This window comes from Pinus tabuliformis, chromosome 8, assembly GCF_031772625.1.
Source record: "Pinus tabuliformis cultivar Carrire ecotype Pingquan chromosome 8, CPIR1, whole genome shotgun sequence".
NCBI lineage: Eukaryota > Viridiplantae > Streptophyta > Pinopsida > Pinales > Pinaceae > Pinus > Pinus tabuliformis.
This window is the reverse complement of record NC_142294.1, coordinates 409,977,055-409,993,697: the sequence shown is the minus strand read 5'-3', so window position 1 is coordinate 409,993,697 and position 16,643 is coordinate 409,977,055. Positions and strand designations below refer to the sequence as shown.

The 16,643-nt window shown below is 34.0% G+C and overlaps 1 protein-coding gene across 1 annotated transcript; it reads right to left on the bottom strand.

The window, feature by feature from the left end:
• Nucleotides 1-11,856: 11,856 nt before the first annotated feature.
• On the bottom strand, nt 11,857-13,893 carry LOC149235792 (cysteine protease XCP1-like). Its single transcript, XM_089461461.1, has 5 exons — nt 13,451-13,893; nt 13,063-13,295; nt 12,752-12,889; nt 12,174-12,381; nt 11,857-12,070 (listed from the first exon to the last, which is right to left on the bottom strand). The coding sequence occupies exons 1-4, from the start codon at nt 13,887-13,889 to the stop codon at nt 12,175-12,177; spliced, it is 1,017 nt and encodes a 338-aa protein (XP_089317587.1). The 5' UTR covers nt 13,890-13,893; the 3' UTR covers nt 11,857-12,070; nt 12,174.
• Between the last annotated feature and the right edge of the window lie 2,750 nt (nt 13,894-16,643).

Here is a 16,643-nt window from a genome sequence, read left to right as displayed (position 1 = left end):
CAATTACTATGCTTTTTTCTTCTTTTATTATTGAGATTTATCTTAAGCTTACCACAAAGTTATCAGTCACTATGGTCTCTATAGTCCTCTAACTTATGAGTTTCTCTCATTGCTCTATTAGTATTTGCTGCACAATCATGTTGAATCATTCCATGGAACAATTAGCAACTAAAGAATAAGGGAACCCTTGCATTATAAATTATGTTGGATTTAGGGTTCTAAAACTTTCTTGGAACTTCCATTATGCTTTTACATGTGTATATTGGATTCCCACATGTTAATAAATACTTATAGTCCTCTACCTTATGAGTTTCTCTCATTAATCTATTAGTATTTGTTTCACAATCATGTTCATTCCATGGAACAATTAACACCTAAAGAATAAGGGAACCCTTGTATCATAAATTATGTTGGATTTAGGGTAGAACCTCCTTGGAACTTCCATTATGCTTGTAAAGGTGTATATTGGATTCCCACATGTTAATAAATACTTATATTAGAATTATGGTGTGCTAACATGGTCACCATCTCAACAAGGAATGAATATCTGGATTTTTACCTTGTTAGGACCATAACTTTTGCATATGAATAATAGCTCATTGGAATGTACTAAATGAGAAAAATAATTTGTACATTATATGAAAAAAATCATCCATCACAAGTGTCAAGCTAGGCATTGGTAACTACATGAATAGTTGTTATTCCATTAAGAAAGATCATTAATATATACAAGGAGAAAGAGGCCCTTGGAATTCATATTCCAGTGTCTCTTTGTCTTCTTTATTCTCATATTTACAATATTTATAATATTTTCCTAATCCCTAAAGATTAGGTATCAACATTCGCCCCTTAATTTGAAGGGATATTGGTGAGTCCAAGGATCATTCCGAATCTTTCAAACTTTTCTCTTCCAAGTGCTTTGGTGGAGATATTTTTGGAAAAATTATGTAGGTGAATAGTCTTGGCCTTAAAACGATGTCAAGTCAAATGATACTTTGTATTGATATACTTGGTTCGATCATGGAACTTTCAATTCTTGGCCAATTTTATTACAGAAGTATTTTCAATTGAAGATAAGTAGAATGCACTTCTATCTCTTGGAAATATTCAAGAATTTTCCTAAGCCGCACAATTTCCTTCGTTGCTTTTGTAGTTGCCATATATTTTGCCTCTATTGTGGAATCTATTGAAACTTATTGTTTTTGTGACCTCCAAGAGATAGCTCTTGATCTGGGAGTCACAACTGAACCTGAAATAAATAGTCAATTTTCCTTATCTCCATCAAGATCTGAATCAGAGTATCCAATCAACCTGAAGTCATTCACCTTTGTATACTTGAGTCCAAAGTATTGAGTTCACTTCAGGTACGTTCGAACACTTTTTGCAATAGAACAATGACCCTCACAACGATTTTTCATAAACATGGAGAGGGTCCCAATAGAAAATAAAATGTCGGGTCTGATAGAAGTCAAGTAGTTAAGGCTTCTTATGAGTTTTTGTACTTAGTTGCATCCTCAAATTCATTTCCTTGTTTGGATGTAAGCTTTAGATTTTGTTCCATTGGAATGGTCAAAGGATTACATTAGGCCATGCTAATTTTTTTCAACAGGTCTCCAATGTACTTCTTTTCAGAGAGAAATATAAAATCCTGATGTTGGATTACTTCAATACGCAAATAATAGTGAACATATCCCAAATATATAATCTCAAAACCTTTCCTCCATTATTTATTTATATATGCAATGTAATTTTAATTGCTCCCTCACATCAATAGATCATGGACATACACCACAAGATATACAATATTTTTTCCAACTTTCTTGACAAGCAAAGTTGCTTCATCAAGATCATAGTTCTTGAAATTTAGTTTTAGAAAATGCTCAGTCAATTTATCACATGAGGCTCCTGGTGCTTGTTTGAGGCCATACAAGAATTTTATAAGCTTGCATACTTTATGCTCCTATACCTTCACAACAAATCCTTATGGTTGAGACTTAAAAATATTATCTTTTAGATATTCATTTAGGAAAGGAGTTTTTAGATCCATTTGATGGACTTTCCACCCATTATGAGTTGTCAAGGAAAATAAAGTCTAGATGGTAGCCCATTTTTCTGTGGGGTGGGGGGGGAGGGGGGGGAATGTTTCATCATAATCGACCTCTTCTTTCTATGCAAAACCTTTTTCCATGAGCCTAGTTTTATGCTTATAAAATGAGCCTTCTACATTATACTTGTTCCTAAAGACCCACTTGCAGCTAATCAGTGTGGTTCCACACAAAGCATCGACCAACTTCTAGGTTCCATTCTTTATCAGAGCATCATACTCTTTCTACATTTATTATTTCCATTCATCATGAGAGTAACTTTTTTAAAGGAATTTGGTTCAAAATATATAGAAATATTTAATTCAAAATCATAAGAAACATCCATATCAGTGGCTGAATCAGAATCATTTAAAGCACCTCCATTTTGTAACTAGAACTTCTCATTCCTATCTCTCCAACCTCATCACCATTAACACTTTCAAGTGTCTTAGTGAGCCATTTCGGAGGACCATTCTGAGATGGCCTAGGTTATTCAGTTGGCTAAGATGGAGTTGAATCAATATTTATCCTTCCAATTCTCTAAATCACATAACTTAAAGTGTCTTCTTCATCAATGGTTGGAGCTTCGTAACGGGGAGATAGTGTTTTATAAGGAGATTTCATAGATTGATACATGATATGGTTCACCCCTTAAAGATGTGGAATCATTATAAAATTCCTAAAAATATTTTGCATGCCTGAATTTGTCCAAGCGATCAAGATGCCACTTAGAAAAGTTGTCAGTCTTGGAATATTGAAGAAAAATAACATCTTTAGAAAGTATAAACTTATTATTTTCTTCATCATATAGACAATATGATCTCGAGGTATTCGATTACCTCAAGAAGATAAACTTTTGATTGTTTGCAACAAGATTTTTTCTTTTTCCCTTATGTATCAAGGCATAACAAGTGGAACCAAAAACCCTGAGATGCCTCACTGAGTTTATGTGGCCATGCCACATTTTATAGGGAGTCTTATGTTTTAGAGCATGGGATGGACATATTGTTTTAATATAAACTACACATCGAACAAAATAAAACCAGAACATCAACATAACATTTTTTTAAAAACATCATTGAAGGCACCATATTTAAGATGGTATTGTTCAATGTTTTGGCTACACCATTCTCTTGGGGATTATAAGGAACAATTGTTTGATGTTGAATCCCATGTTGGTGAAGATAGTTTTAAAATTATTTTGAAGCATATTCTTTTCCATTATCAGTAAAATGGAGCCCATATTGGATTGTGTATTGGTTTCAATCCATACAAGATTTTTTTGAAAGTTTCAAAAGATTTATATTTGTTATTCAACATATATACCCAACAAATTCTACTTTAGTCATCAATAAAAGTTATCATGTACTTATTTCCATTTGAAGAAAGAAGCTACATGGTGCCACTTAAGTCAGAATGGATTAATTCAAGCTTTCTATGTGCTCTAGAATGAGAACCATGAAATGATTGTTTCCTATGTTTTCCTAAAATACAAGTATCACAATGTTTAAGTTTCCTAGTCATAGTGAAAATGTCCAAATATAGCATTCCATAAGAGACTCGATGGTAGTGTACCTATCACACAAAGAACTATATGCAAAGTTTTGTGCATGAGTAATGGTTCCTTGTAGCTTCAAGAGGCTTTCTCCTTTTATCCCAATCATGGAAAGTGAGTTAAATTATGTTTTTCTCACCTCAACCTTTCCATCAAACATGTGAATGGAGTTTCCTTAATGGAATATGTGAACCAACGATAAAATGTTTCTCCACAACTCTAGGAGGTAGAGAATATCATGTAGAAGAAAGTTGGGGAGTCTAAGCAATTTGAACCTAATGGTGTCAAGCTTTAGTGGCTTGAATTCCAATTTTCCTACAAAGTAGACCGTTCCATCTACATTGTCACTGAATTCTTCAAAGAAGTCTCATTGAAAGGTCATGTGGCATGTTTTTCCTTAATCAAGCAACCATGCATCTTTCCATGAAGTAAGTGAAGCATTAATAAGTTTTCATTTACTCAAATATTGAAATGTGCCACAATATAATGAGCGGATTCAGTTGCTTTACGTTTCGCTGGATGTTGTGTTTTTCCTTCCTATTCATTTCTTTCTTGTCTAATTTTATCCCAATAGAGATTTCATGTGGAAGCATCATGTCCATTTAAGTTACAACATATACTATGAAGATCAAGTCTTCCTCCTTAGTAATATTTTCCCCCTACTTCTGTTATTATTCTTTCCACGTCCTCTTTTTCCACATGTTCCTCTAAAAGAATCTTGTGATTGATTCTTCTCTTTTTGTGCAAGGCATACAAATTATTCATAATACTGAACAACTATCTTATTCTTCCCAAAATCTCTCTCTTTCTGCAAACTTCTCCACAAGAGAGTTAGACAAAATCTCCCAAATCTTGCCTCCGACTTATAATGATTCAAGATAATTATAATATGTGGGATATAGTTCCTTGACGAAATCTACGAGGGGAACATCTAATTTAACTCTGATGCATTTTACATCATGCACAATAGCTATGATTTCAAAAGTTAGGGCAATGGATCGTCATCTTTTATTTCAACATTGAATATTTTGATCATAAGTTGGACTACTTCAAGCTCAGAATGTGAGTCATATAAGTCTCTTAGCTTCTTTAAAGCATCAAAGGCCTTCTAAAAGGTGGTATGTGACAACTCACGTCTTCATTTACTGATGCAGTAATCAAGGCATAGGACTTGTTGTTCTTACTCTCCCATATGGTGATATTGTTGTCTAATGTGGGGTTTTTAGGAGGATTTCCACCTTCTCCTTTAGAAACTCCTTTCCACAATTCATTTGAAATGAGGGTATGCTTTATTTTTCTGGACCATTCATGCTAGTTATCTTTGCTAGTGATAACTAATCTAACTATGGAGATTAGTGAATGCATTATCAAATTTTGAACTTTGCTCTAAATAGTCAAAAAATTAATATATGTCTCTTACAAACAATAGGTTTCCATACAACTTTTTCTCTAAAAATCATTAAAAATCACTAAAAATAACCCAAAAATTTGATGTTGGAATATGGATTTAGACTCTTTATCTCAAGTAACAACATTTATATAATTTAAAATGCATAATCCATATATATAATCCAACTCAAATATACATGAATGGTTTAATGTGCATACTAATGGCTCAAAAGAAAACCCCTAAAGAAAAAATTTGCATTCAATACATACAACTCACATATGACATTCAACACACAACATACAACCACCACATAACAAGGTAGATTCAAAAACAAGTTCAACATTTAATATTAAGCACATATTAACATATATATGAACCAACTATTGAATGGTGTTGTCATTGATATCAACATCAATTATTTAACACTCTTAATATTCATCTAATTTGCATCAATTGGAAGTTACAAAGAACAAGAAGCCTTGAAAGCCCTAGAAGCACCACATTTGGAAGATGTACATCAATTAATTTTCCTTTGATACTATCATCATTGTATTCTCCTTGTCATGTTGTTTCCGATGGTATGTGGCATGCCATGAGAGTCCTCACAGTTTGAGAGTTATGTCGAATTGAAATTGGTGGCCACAACTTATGGTAAAAAACACCAAACAAAATATTTATGTGGAAACCTGTCATTGGAAATTATTTAATATCATGGGCATAAAAGAATTTTATATAATTAAAGAAATTACATGTATTATTTTTTGGCCAAAATATTTTTAGATTATTAAAGGAATTATTATTAAAGAATTTTTAAAGAAATTACTTGCATTCGTCTCTGAAAGACATGTTATGAGTATAACATAGATCATAAAATAAGTTTAAATTTGAAGCTATCACAATCCTCTGGAACCATGGTTACCCCTTCTTGTAGGAATAATATTTGAGCAATTCTATCATCTGCCTCTTGTTGGTTGGGTCTCATTTAGGTGACTACATGGAATTATTTTTTGCATCAAATTCATCAAGTTTTGGAAATGTTTTATTGAGGGTTTAGCCTTTGGATGGGGCAGAATCCTGTGCAAGATATATAGACTCCTAATTATATGTGATTAGTAAATGGAGTGAGCTTTTATTAAATACGTTGAACAATCAGAAGCATTGGGGTCTAGGAACTTATTGTTTTGTTGGTTCCTTTGACAAGTGAAGACCCTATCCCTAATCTAATTTTGTAGGAAGTATCCAAAGTGTATGTCTATGATCCATAAACTGTTGTCGATATTCCACTAGACAGTTCATCACAATGGATATAATAATATTATCTTAAAAATCTAAAATTATACACTATTACAATTTTATTAGATTTATGGATCTATAGATTTACTATTAATAGTGCATGCATGAAAATTAAAATTATGCAGAAAATAAAGAATGACAAAATCAAATATCACACAAACATTACAAACAAGATTTTCTCTAGGAAACCCTTTTGGAATAAAATCTCAGCTAGAAGGTGAGGCTGCTCCACTCTCTTTATTTGTATAAAAATATGGTTACGAGTACAAAGAGGTATGGCTTGTACCCCATGGGTTCGTATAGTGCACAAATCTTGAGTCTGCGTTTTCTACCTCCTATCCCTCTATGCTTCTTTTTACTCAACTATGGAATAGATGCGCTCGAAAGAATGGAAATCATCTTCCCCCAAGTGGCACATTTATATCATAGCCCGATAACCTACTAGTGCTAAAGTTTGACTAAGTCAACTCTTAACCACAGTTACAATATAGACTCTTCTAGAGTATTTTACTTCATAATCACGTGGCTATCCCCTTTCCCATGTATAATTGAGGCTAACGTGACATCCACCCAAATTATGGGTGAGCTAACAAGAAGGTCAACTTTTGATGCCTGAAATCCTTATGGAAGGTTTCAAACCCTGTTTTACCAAACCGGGTGCCACGGGTAAAAAATGGTCCCATGAGTTGATTCCTCCATCTTTTCCACTCCAAATATATTCATTGGATGAAAAACAATTTAATTATCCAATACAGATCACTCTTCCCTATTTTGGCTAGATTTTTGCCCCCAAAAAATTCTATTGAATGAGGTTATGAAAATTTTCTTCCACCTTCTCTCTAGTGTACAATTTAGCTTGTCCTAGAATTTGTCCTTTCAGACCAATCTGCCAAAGGTCATGATGCCACTATCTTGTAGTTCTAAACCTCTTCTACAAAATTGTATCTTCTGTCAGTTCTACCTAAGCATATAGTGACAACTCCTCCACATAAGGTAGGAATTGTTCCTCTTCCTGATATAGCATGGAAGGCTCTTAGAGTTTTTGATCCAGTTGACTCGAGAAACACTTAGAATTCAGAACTAGCTCAGCAAAAGCTCAAAAATCAAAGTTATCAGATTTCACCCAAACCAAGACCAAATAATAGTACTAATCGTCCTAATTCCAACGTCGTGAAGGACACTCAAATCTGAGTTTGTATGCTCAAGGTATTCACAGTCAAAGTTTTCTTCAAACAAGGCCTAGTGGCAGCCACTAAAGAGGAAACAACTTGGAATTTTTTTGTGCATGGATTTTGATTGCCAGAACAAGGGAATTTGTCACCTTGTTAATTTTTCCAATGACCCTTAAAAATAGGCAAATTAATTTTAAATAATTTGTTATTAAAAATAAAATAAAAAATGGGGTGGTGAGCCACCACACCTACCAACCCCACCAATGACACATGTTAAATATTGTAATATGTGGTGGGTGGGCCACCCCCGACGAACCCCCCCAACCCACCACACACACATAGATATATATATATATGTGTGTGTGTGTGTGTGTGTGTGTGTGTGTGTATGTGTATGTGTATGTGTATGTGTATGTATATGTATATGTATATGTATATGTATATATATATATATATATATATATATATATATATATATATATATATATATATATATATATACATATACATATATATATATATATATATATATATATATATATATATATATACATATACATATAGATATACATATATATATGACCGACGAGGCTAGCAAGATTCGAACCTGTGCTAGCCAAGTGTTGGCTCGCCCCAAGCGATAGCCCGACTTAAACCATAACTGCCAACAATTAACACAAAATTCCAACCACCGTTTACCATAACCTCCAACCACGCACCAATGGTTTAACAAAGCGCACCCATTTTAAACCACTTGCCTCATAAAAGCAAACAAAGGTGTTGTTAATGTCAAATTTCAGATGAGGTTTGAACTTGGGTCCATCCATTCATTTCGAACCTGTGCTAGCCAGGTGTCGAACCACCCCAAGCGAGGACGCCACTTAAACCATAACTTCGAACACTTAACACAAAATTCCAATGACCATTTACCATAACCTCCAACCACGCACCAATGGTTTAACAAAACATGGCCATTTTAAACCTCTTGCCTCATAAAAGCAAACAAAAGTGTTCTTAATGTCACATTTTGGATGGGGTTTGAACCTGGGCCCATCTGTTCATCAAGTTGGCAACTTGCCAATGGCCCAACAGACCTTTCCTTGAGATCTCCACCCAAAATTTTATATTTAAACTTGCATTCCTCATTCGACTATGGGAGGAGGAGGTGAGAAAGCACGAGCCAAGAGACGTTAGAATGGTGTGCAGTGTCAAAACCATGAATTAGATAGAACCCTCAATGCCTAGGAACCCATAGCAAATATGGAACCCTCACGAAATGCTTTTGGAAACAAGATATTGCAGGAATATTCTTTGATTCTTAAGAAATATAAAAGATTCCATTGGAGGCTAATTTTTTATAGAGGAAAAACGATGTTGATTTTATAATCATTTTTCACAAAAATTCTCAAGGAGTGCAGCGCTGTACTTAGATTTTTCATTTGAGTAATGAATTTTTCACCCATCTCCAGGAAGGATATTTGGGAGAATCTTCAATATTCTCAAGGGTAAAAAATTTGACAATGTCATAAAGGGGCCAAGTTTATAGTCATTTGACATGATTTCACACCATAAATTTATCGATGCACACCATTTCATCAACAGAGCTTTTCATTTTCAATTCATCCCCGAAAATAGAGGTATATGATGTAATTATGCCAAGTCTTTCTTTTGATTCGCTGAGATGATGATTTTGCTGTTGAGATCCTTACTATCGTTATGTTGAAGGATACTTGTATGCCACGTCATGTGAGAATTTATTACTTGACGTCCTGAAGGAGGGCCCATATGAGTGAGAGTTTCTATAGGAGAATGTCCCGTGGAGAGACATGCCAATCATGTTGAGGGAATTTATCCTAGTAATCACCAAGAACATACCATGTACATCATTATCATTTTGCAGCATTTAATGAAGCGACCTCCCCACTCTTGACACCGGGCCTAAAGTCGTAACCCCCACTAGGTGAACTTTGTTATCAATGTGTTTTATGTTCTTGATGTGATGGCTATCATTATGTTTCATCTTCCTTATGACACCCACATGTGGATTTTCATGCTCTTTGGCATGCAATTATGCTAACATCATAGAAGTACAAGACCTTGGCTAGTTCAAATATCCGAAGAGATTTGGATCAAGTTTGGTATCATATTGATCTTCTTGATGATGCAAATTATGAGTGTGAATGATTGAATGTGCAACAAGAAGGAAAATGGAGAACAAAATAGATCTCTATGAGGACCACCTTAGGATGGAACAGATGGTGGATATAATGTATGCAGATTCTGAGGAGAAGATGGAAAGAGAGGGAAAAGAGAAAGAAATATTAGAGGACGATGCTTCGTCTCCATATTCTCATGGTTATTCATTTTCTCCATCATCTTGTCACCATTCAAAAAAGGAGATCAATTAGAGCCTTCAAGAAGAGAATTTTGAATTGAGGAGACTTCTACGAGAAGAAAAAGAGGAGAAGCAAATGTAGCAGCTTTAGTTACGAGCCACATAAGAGGCCTTGGAAAAATTGAAGCGCAATGAAGGCTTAGTGAAGCCATCATCACCTATTTCATAATCGACATCTGAGGTAAACAATGTTGATCATCCTTTAGTTTCATTTTCATATGACACTATTTTAGTTGGAAATATAGAGGTACCATTTTCAGGAATTGGCATGAGAATCCTTGCCGAGATGGGGTATAAAGGAGGAGGACTTGGTGTTAATGGCCAATGAATGACTCATCCATTCAAGGTTGTACAAAGACCTCAATTTATAGGTTTTGGATACACTGAAGGAGAGTGCTCAAAGGAAAAATAAGCTTCGAAGACATTTTTGAAGCCATCAAAGAAAGAAGATGATTGGAACATATCACAATCCTCCCATGACAATGCACATTGTAGAGGAAGAGCTAAGACAATCTCTCATCACCATGTTTGCCCCAGAGACAACCAAGAGAGATATAAAATTTCTCAGTATTCTAAAGCCAATTTTGATTACAAGCAAATTGCTCATGATCAGCAGAAATCATGGCATATAAAACCATATAACTTTTGTGCTTTTCATAACCATGTGGTCGTTGTGTGCTGGAAGAGAATGGTAGCAAGAAAGAGAATGAGGTGTGAAAGGCATTCGCCACATCAGGGAAAGAAGAAGGTTAAGCAGGTCTGGAGGAAGAATACCATTTCAGTCATTACAACAGAGGTGGACATCAAAGAGCCACATTTCGAAGGCTCCATCCAGAGCAGTGTCTTAAGGACAAAGCTCCCATACATAAACGAGTTAGTGAAGATGTTCAACAAGTGAATCTACTACATTCCTGGTGGTTCACTTTGTTGAGTAAGATATCATTTTACTAGATATGGTAGCTTCTCATAGCTGCATCTTGTAAATAATTTGTTGCGATATAAATGTAAAAGTGATGATGTGTTTTCCATCGCTTGTTATCTCCTGCAAGTCCGTATACATATGGGCTATGGGCCCCGAAACAAAATGTTCTTTACAAGTTAAAGCCGGGTTTGGGCTTTGAACTTCCTCGATGACACCCAATGAAAATCCATTTGAGTTAGCTTATCCAGTGTTTGTCACAGGTTTATAAGTGGGCAACCTGCCTTTGGAATAGTGCCACATCTGGTACCTCCCATGGGATTTAAACTAGCATACTGAACAACGATACATGCATCAACCCCCACCGCTTCATAGAAATCCCCAACTCGACATAGGAGAACTTCTCGTGGAAAATTTAGCAATCCATCCTTAATGCTTCCGTTTTTCATCTTCCATGGTATCTTTTCTAACCGCCTTATTTGGAAATCAATGTCTTGAATATACAAGATCCATTAAGCTCTGATTTCAACTAGTTCAATCTGTGAAACCATGAGCCATTGTACCAGAATTTTTCCTAGTAAGTAGGGTATAAATTTTATAAAAAATTTAGAAGTCATTTTGGGTATGAATAGGGTGAAAATAAATAGTATTGAAAATCCCAACTAAATTTTGAAAATGCATTATAATTTTAAGTTTTTATAGGAAAAATTATGGGTTAATAATACTAATGAAAAACATGACCGATTAAAATATGGAAAATGCTTTATGTTTACATAATTACGAAATGCTTTCAAAAAATAAATTTAAATTGTTTAAAATATAACTAAATCCATTTATACATTCAAAAATATATTTTAAATGAAAAAAAATAACAATCATATAAATTAAACTATACCATTATTTAGTCAATTATACTTTATTCATTCTCCATTATTAATGCCCTATATTTATTAATATTTAAGAATTTCAAAATAAAAAATCAACATAAAATAAAAAAAATTCAAATAAATAAATACCCAATTAATATAAAATAAATAAATATCAAAGTTAGAAATCCATTGCTTTACTCCACCAAAAAACCTAACACCATTACATGTGCTAACATCCAATACAAAATATCACAACATGAAACTGTGGCAGCTAAGCTGTGCAAACTTTTTTCCCTCTTATTTTACTTCACTGTTCTATTCATTCACGCATGGCCTTGCCTTGCCCCAGTACCTCTGAGAGCGAAATCGATCGAATATCTTAACCCCGGACATCTGCAAATACAAGAAGGAAAATTAATCTTATCTTATAAAAATATTTTTGTCCAATGTAACATATCTAAATCTAAGGTTGAAAATGAAATGGATGTAATGTTACATTAATTTTCACTTTTGGTAGGATAACTCAGCTCCATGTAGACCCCACACTGTCCTGTCTGATCATTGGTGGCGTCAAGCTTGACATATCCATCTTCTCCCCAGTCGGTACCCCAAGAATTCTTTCCAATAAGGGCCCCATCGCTGTCATAACCAACTATTAAAACTGCGTGATTCAGGTCGGTTCCACAGCTTCCTGACAGCACGCCCTGCAATGAAAAACACAAACCCAGATGGAATTGGCATGGAAAGTTAATTTCCATCAATCATTGGAAGATGTGATTAAAACTTTTGTAACAATGTGGAATTTCGTTGGTTTTTTTGAACTTTTGAGCGAACACTTCACTTATTTTCAAATATAAAAAAATCCATTAGGACAATTTTCACCCAGGTCTGGACATAGAAAATTCATTTGATAAACTTTCTTTATAAAAAATTATGTATCTTAAAAATATGTAAAGGGTTCATCTGAAATGTTGAAAGTCTGAAAAAATCAACAATATTAAAATATATATATAATACTAATAATGTTTTTAACTGTAAAAATCTAGGAATGATAATATGTTGCGTAGTTCTTACGCCTTTGTAATGGTGGAAATTTTTGCCAGAGGAATCAATTGCCGCACTGAGGGGCTGATTAGCCAGGGCTTGTAAGAGGGCATCAAGGCTAGGATCCACAATCTCGTACGAATCGATCGTTGCACTGTTGCGAGTCGACTGAACATGAACATGTAGCAGCAGACAATCAGTAAATACAACTTTGTGATTCAACATGAACATGGTAACATGCAGCAGCAGAAAAGAGAAGTCAATTAATTTAAATAATAAGATGCTCAAATGTTCCTTAAATCTACCCTAAATCAAATTTAAATTTCAGTAGAATAAAATACGTCATTGAGTGCACAATGTCCGTCTCCGCCCTGATAAGGGTAATCTGCTTCTGAATTAATTCCCCCAGCATTAACAATGAAGTCAAATCCGGCTTCCATATCTCCCCCTTCGCAACCTTTGTTTTGCTTGTCACAGTCGATAAGCTCTTGCTCGGAAAGGGAAACAAGATTGCCAGTCACAATTTGGGTGATGCTTTCTACTGCTCCAGTTGTGACAAAAGACCAACAACTGCCTGGATAATATATAACACACCCACAAATTCGAAACATTAATGCTTTTTACATTTCATGGAGATTGAGCTAAGGATAAACCTAACTGATATTAGCTACATTATCAGCTTTGAGGCTTCTTGAAATTAATTTATGTTTCACATATCAACAAACTCACCGCATTCGCCTTGATCTTTCACATCGGTCACTGCACCGCTATCCCTCCAATCTATAGGTCCGGACACATCACTAGGGTTTTCGAATCTGAATTTCTTGCCATAACTTCTACGCTGGCTTCGTATAGTTCTTAGGTATCTTGATTTGAACTCGTCATTACTCATGTCTGCAAATTTGGTAAGACCAAGCCAGTAGCTCAGGTTCTGCTGGTTAACTTCATCTATATATCTCAGATTGTCTCTGAAAATCCAGTATCTCTGTTGCTTCTCCTCTGCTAATGTATACACCTTGTTGTGCTTGGCGCACCATGATTCATAGAGACTCACAGTTCTTTCCTCACTGAGAAGATCCTCAGGGGAGTATCCAAAATCCCTTGCAGATGTCAAGGCTATGAGTATCAGGCAGGCAAAGAGGAATGCAGGAAGAGATGTGTAAGCCATCTGAAACCAAAATCAGAAACAGGTTGCTTAGTTAGTTAGCCAAAGTTGAACTGAAAATAAAATTAATTCTCTGTTAGAAACCAATGTCGGTTGACAGAATTGACCTGCCTGATATCAATCTGTATGTCGCAACTGACGATGCAAGGATGAGTGATGGATGGATATAAATAGAGAGCCACTAACACAGTAAAAGCATAATTACAATAAACGAAATCAGAGAAGATAAGCCACATCACAACACCTGTATAATGCAAACGTGTAGGATAGAAATCTGTATAAGATGATCAACATTCACCAAATAGTTATCTTAATTATCATTTTTATTATAATAGGAATACGTTACGTTAAATTAAAAATAAATAATCATTAAAATGGAAATAAGAAAATATTTTATTATTATCTAAGTATCTTGGATATATTATTCATTAATATGAATTCCAATCTTCAAGTTCATTTATTTCTCTAATTCTAACTTATCGCTTTTCTTAGAATACATTGAGTCTTAGCCCTTAAAGGAAGTGAAATACAACAACAAACCACAATTTTATGCATTCAAAATAGAATCTAAAAATAGAAATAAGATTCGGAGGGGAAATAGAATCTATGATTGAGTCTTCTCCCTTAAACAAAGTGAAACACAACCAAAAAAACAACAGTCTTTAAAATAATATAACAAACCACAATTTTATGCAGTGAAAATAGAAACTAAAAATAGAAATAAGATTTGGAGTGGAAATAGAATCTAAGAATAGATAAGATTTAGTTCCATATTAGGTGGAAAGTAGTAAAATTAAATAAGATTGTATGACCAAAATACTGAATGAATATAGGATATAGCCTCATATTAGTTGGAAACAACCTAATTGGATATGAATACATTTCATAAATATTTTTAAAATTGATATATATTATTAAGTCAAATTATTTCATTAATTGGAAAATAATTCTAATTACTATATTTTTTTCCTTTATCTAAAATTCAATTTTATTTTTTTTATTCAAAATTAAAATTTTTCATCAATTACACAATCTCTACTGATTGGATAATAATGGAATGATAATTTTATATGTAGCATAAACAAGATATATCTTTGTCATTCATAATGTTATTAAAATTTCATCATATTTTGGATTTTATCAATTACTATGCCTTTTTTCTTATTTTATTATTGAGATTTATAATTTAAATCTTCTTAAGCTTACCACAAAGTTATCAGTCACTATGGTCTCTATAGTCCTCTACCTTATGAGTTTCTCTCATTGCTCTATTAGTATTTGCTGCACAATCATGTTGAATCATTCCATGGAACAATTAGCACCTAAAGAATAAGGGAACCCTTGCATTATAAATTATGTTGGATTTAGGGTTCTAATACCTTCTTGGAACTTCCATTATGCTTTTAGAGGTGTATATTGGATTTCCACATGTTAATAAATACTTATAGTCCTCTACCTTATGAGTTTCTCTCATTAATCTATTAGTATTTGTTTCACAATCATGTTCATTCCATGGAACAATTAGTACCTAAAGAATAAGGGAACCCTTGTATTATAAATTATGTTGGATTTAGGGTTCTAAAACCTTCTTGGAACTTCCATTATGCTTTTAAAGGTGTATATTGGATTCCCACATGTTAATCAATACTTATATTAGAATTATGGTGTGCTAACATGGTCACCATCTCGACAAGGAATGAATATTTGGATTTTTACCTTGTTAGGACCATAACTTTTGCATATGAATAATAGCTCATTGGAATGTACTAAATGAGAAAAATAATTTGTACATTATATGAAAAAAATCATCCATCACAAGTGTCAAGCCACTGGCATTGGTAACTACACGAATAGTTTTTATTCCATTAAGAAAGATCATTAATATATACAAGGAGAAAGAGGCCCTTGGAATTCATATTCCAGTGTCTCTTTGTCTTCTTTATTCTCATATTTACAATATTTATAATATTTTCCTAATTCCTAAAGATTAGTTATCAACATTCCCCCCTTAATTTGAAGGGATATTGGTGAGTCCAAGGATCATTCCGAATCTTTCAAACTTTTCACTTCCAAGTGCTTTGGTGGAGATATTTTTGGAAAAATAACGTAGGTGAATAGTCTTGGCCTTAATATGATGTCAGTCAAATGATACTTTGTATTGATATACTTGGTTCGATCATGGAACTTACGATTCTTGGCCAATTTTATTGCAGAAGTATTTGCAATTGAAGATAAGTAGAATGCACTTCTATCTCTTGCAAATATTCAAGAATTTTCCTGAGCCGCACAATTTCCTTCATTGCTTTTGTAGTTGCCATATGGTTTTCCTCTATTGTGGAATCTATTGGAACTTATTGTTTTTGTGACCTCCAAGAGATAGCTCTTGATCTGGGAGTCACAACTAAACCTAAAATAAATAGTCCATTTTCCTTATCTCCATCAAGATCTGAATCAGAGTATCCAATCAACCTGAAGTCATTCACCTATGTATACTTGAGTCCAAAGTTTGAGTTCCCTTCAGGTACCTTAAAACACTTTTTGCAGCAGACCAATGACAATCACAAGGATTTTGCAGAAACATGGAGAGGGTCCCAACAGAAAATAAAATGTCGAGTCTAATAGTAGTCAAGTAGTTAAGACTTCTTATGAGTTTCTGTACTTAGTTGCATCCTCAAATTCATTTCCTTTTTTGGATGTAAATCCAAACCTTTAAATTTTGTTCCATTGGAATGGTCAAAGGATTACATTGGGCCATGC